The sequence below is a fragment of the Stegastes partitus genome, unplaced genomic scaffold, assembly GCF_000690725.1.
Source record: "Stegastes partitus isolate 25-593 unplaced genomic scaffold, Stegastes_partitus-1.0.2 Scaffold1381, whole genome shotgun sequence".
Lineage (NCBI taxonomy): Eukaryota > Metazoa > Chordata > Actinopteri > Pomacentridae > Stegastes > Stegastes partitus.
This window is the reverse complement of record NW_007579112.1, coordinates 105,644-108,254: the sequence shown is the minus strand read 5'-3', so window position 1 is coordinate 108,254 and position 2,611 is coordinate 105,644. Positions and strand designations below refer to the sequence as shown.

Sequence of the window (2,611 nt, the reverse complement as noted above, 5' to 3'; positions counted from 1 at the left end):
GCAGGGATCTGGTCAGGAGACCTGGATCAGGGCCATAGGACGGGTCCAGGTGTGACAGGGCGCTGATGCCAGCAGCAGGCTGCAGGGAGGTTCTGGATTTATGTTTGTTTGTTTCCAGTCTGTCCGGTGCTGAGTGAAGATCTGGTCTTCAGTCTGTTCTTAACGACTGAGAGCATTTTGAGCTTCAGAGTTCAGTGATTCTCTACATCAGCGCTTCTCAAACCGTTTGAGCCACGACCCCCAAGATAACATCAGTTTGTGTTTGATGCCCAGTTAGAGCTCTGTTGTTCATGATTCATCTCTTTACATGAACACGTTGACTTTCTTTTCAATGAATTTAATTTATTTCAAACAAATGAAAGGAAAAAATAAATAAAAACAAGAGAGAATCATAATCACATGATAATGAACATAAGGAACAAGTGTACAGCCCTGATGGAGGCTTCATTTTGTTGTATTTCTACAATGATCTGGCGACCCCCTGAAACTATCCTGGGACCTCCATGGGGGGTCCAAGTCAGTCCAGTGTGGGTGTATTTGTTTTGTGATACTTGTGACCATTTCAGGCTGTTTTCTCTGATTTGACAGGTGGGAGTGTGTATCTGTGAATAACTTGAACACCTATTTATTTGAGCAGAGGCTCTTTTGGGGATCTTCTGGCTTGTGCAGGTTCAGATCCACAGCTGGGATGTTTGTCGTCTACGTTGCTGCTCACTGCTGTCTGTCGCCCTGCAGCCCGACGTCCATCCAGGGAACTGCTGGGCCTTCAGAGGCTCCGCCGGCTTCCTGGTGATCCGGCTCTCCATGAGCATCGTCCCCAGCGCCTTCAGCCTGGAGCACATCCCCCGAGCCCTGGCCCCCAACGGCATGCTGCTCAGCGCCCCCCAAGACTTCAGCGTCTACGTAAGACGAGGACGAGCAGCAACATGCCGCCGCCCACTTCCTGCTTGATCCTGAACGTCTGTTTTTCAGGGTTTGGAGGACGAGAGCGAGGAGACGGGGAAGCTGCTGGGATCGTACCGCTACGACGAGGACGGAGAAGCTCTGCAGACCTTCGGCGTCACCGTGAGTCGCACACCTCTGAACTCTGACTTCAGCTTCCTCATGAGGACCTGAGCTCAGCTTGGTTCAGGTTGCAGCGTCTGCAGCTCGAGCCTCGCTGTCCCCCTTCAGCCTGCTGCTCTTGTTTAGAACCAGACAGGAGATTCTGGTCCGACCAAGTCTGAAATACAGATTCTAGACCAGGGATCTCCAGCTCCGGTCCTCGTGAGCAACGGTCCTGCAGGTTTTAGACGTTTCCGTGCTGCCTGACTGACATGAATGGATCTCCAACAGCTCATTGTCAAGTTCTACACAAGTCTGGTACCGATCCATTAATCTGAGTACGGAAACGTCTCAGACCTGCAGGACAGTCGCTCATGAGGACCGGAGCTGGAGTTCTGGTCTAAAGTGATTCTTTTGTTTCTCTCTTTTTTTGGATTATTTTCCTTCAGTTTGGTGGAAAACAGTCGTCCAGCGTCTGTGCAGGTGTTTAGTTTAACAGGTTCTGTTCTGGGTTCTGTCTCTGTCAGGAGGAGAACCATGACGCCTTCCAGATCATCGAGGTTCGGGTTTTGTCTAACTGGGGTCACCAGGAATACACCTGCATGTACCGCTTCAGAGTCCACGGGACGCCCAGCGACGTCTGAGCGCGCTCACATCGCGTCCCACCGTTTCAGCTGGTGGCCGCTGACGTTGGTTCTGTTGATCGACGGTGACTCTGACTGGTTTCCCTCCAGCAGGATCTTGGTTTTCTCGTGGAAAACCGACGCGCTGATGGTTCCATGTTGGTTTTCTGTCCATAGTTCATATTTTTCTACCCGTGTTGTTTGTTTGAGGCGCTTGTTGTTGGTTTTATGTCCTTTATGTTGTGTTTTCTACAGCTGTGAGCAGAATCTGGTTTAGAACCCGCTCAGGCTCATACTCCAAGGTTCAGTCTGTTGTTGGTCCATTTCTACGCCTGATCTTTGGACTTCGTTAGCAAACGTTCTGAATCGACTTTAACGTGTTTACGCTGCACTGCTATGGCGTGGAGCTCAATCAGGAGGAAGAGTTTCAGCCTCAAACTGCCAAATGTTCCTCCAGAACCCGAGTGTGGCTCCAGGAACCGGACTGTCCTTCAGATCGGCTGCGTTCAAAAACACTGCAACGCTTCAAATTCCACTTTTTACTCAAAGCTCATTTCTTTTAATGCTCGAAATTATCAAGTGAAATAATCTCCACAGATCCTTTGTTTTGTTCAGCGGCTGACCGTCGGACGTCGGAGTGTCCTTGAACGCAGCACCGATCCTCTGAAATGCTGACGGCTGTAAAGTTCCATATTTAATTTGTCTTCATGCCAACGCACGACGTGTTTTTTCTACTTTTATTGACTGATCTGTGTTGGAACTTTTATTTTAAACATAATTTATAAAAAAAGTTTTGTATGTGATTTCAGGCTGGATGTATGATAATAAAGACGTGATATTTTAATACGTTCATGTTGTCGCTGTGGTCTTTTGTTTTTCACCGTCATCTCATCGACGTTTCAGGGATCAGCTGAGAAGATGGTCGACAGGGTGATCAGTGAGGA

At 48.7% G+C, this 2,611-nt stretch overlaps 1 protein-coding gene across 1 annotated transcript in view; it reads left to right on the top strand.

Annotated features, from left to right (window-relative positions):
• The window catches only part of LOC103370172 (SUN domain-containing protein 1-like), an 18,641-nt gene extending 16,143 nt beyond the window's left edge, over nt 1-2,498 (top strand). The window contains 3 exon segments of the mRNA XM_008299123.1: nt 736-903; nt 973-1,065; nt 1,572-2,498. Coding sequence (XP_008297345.1) covers nt 736-903; nt 973-1,065; nt 1,572-1,688 — 378 coding nt within the window. The 3' untranslated portion in view covers nt 1,689-2,498.
• Nucleotides 2,499-2,611: the final 113 nt, after the last annotated feature.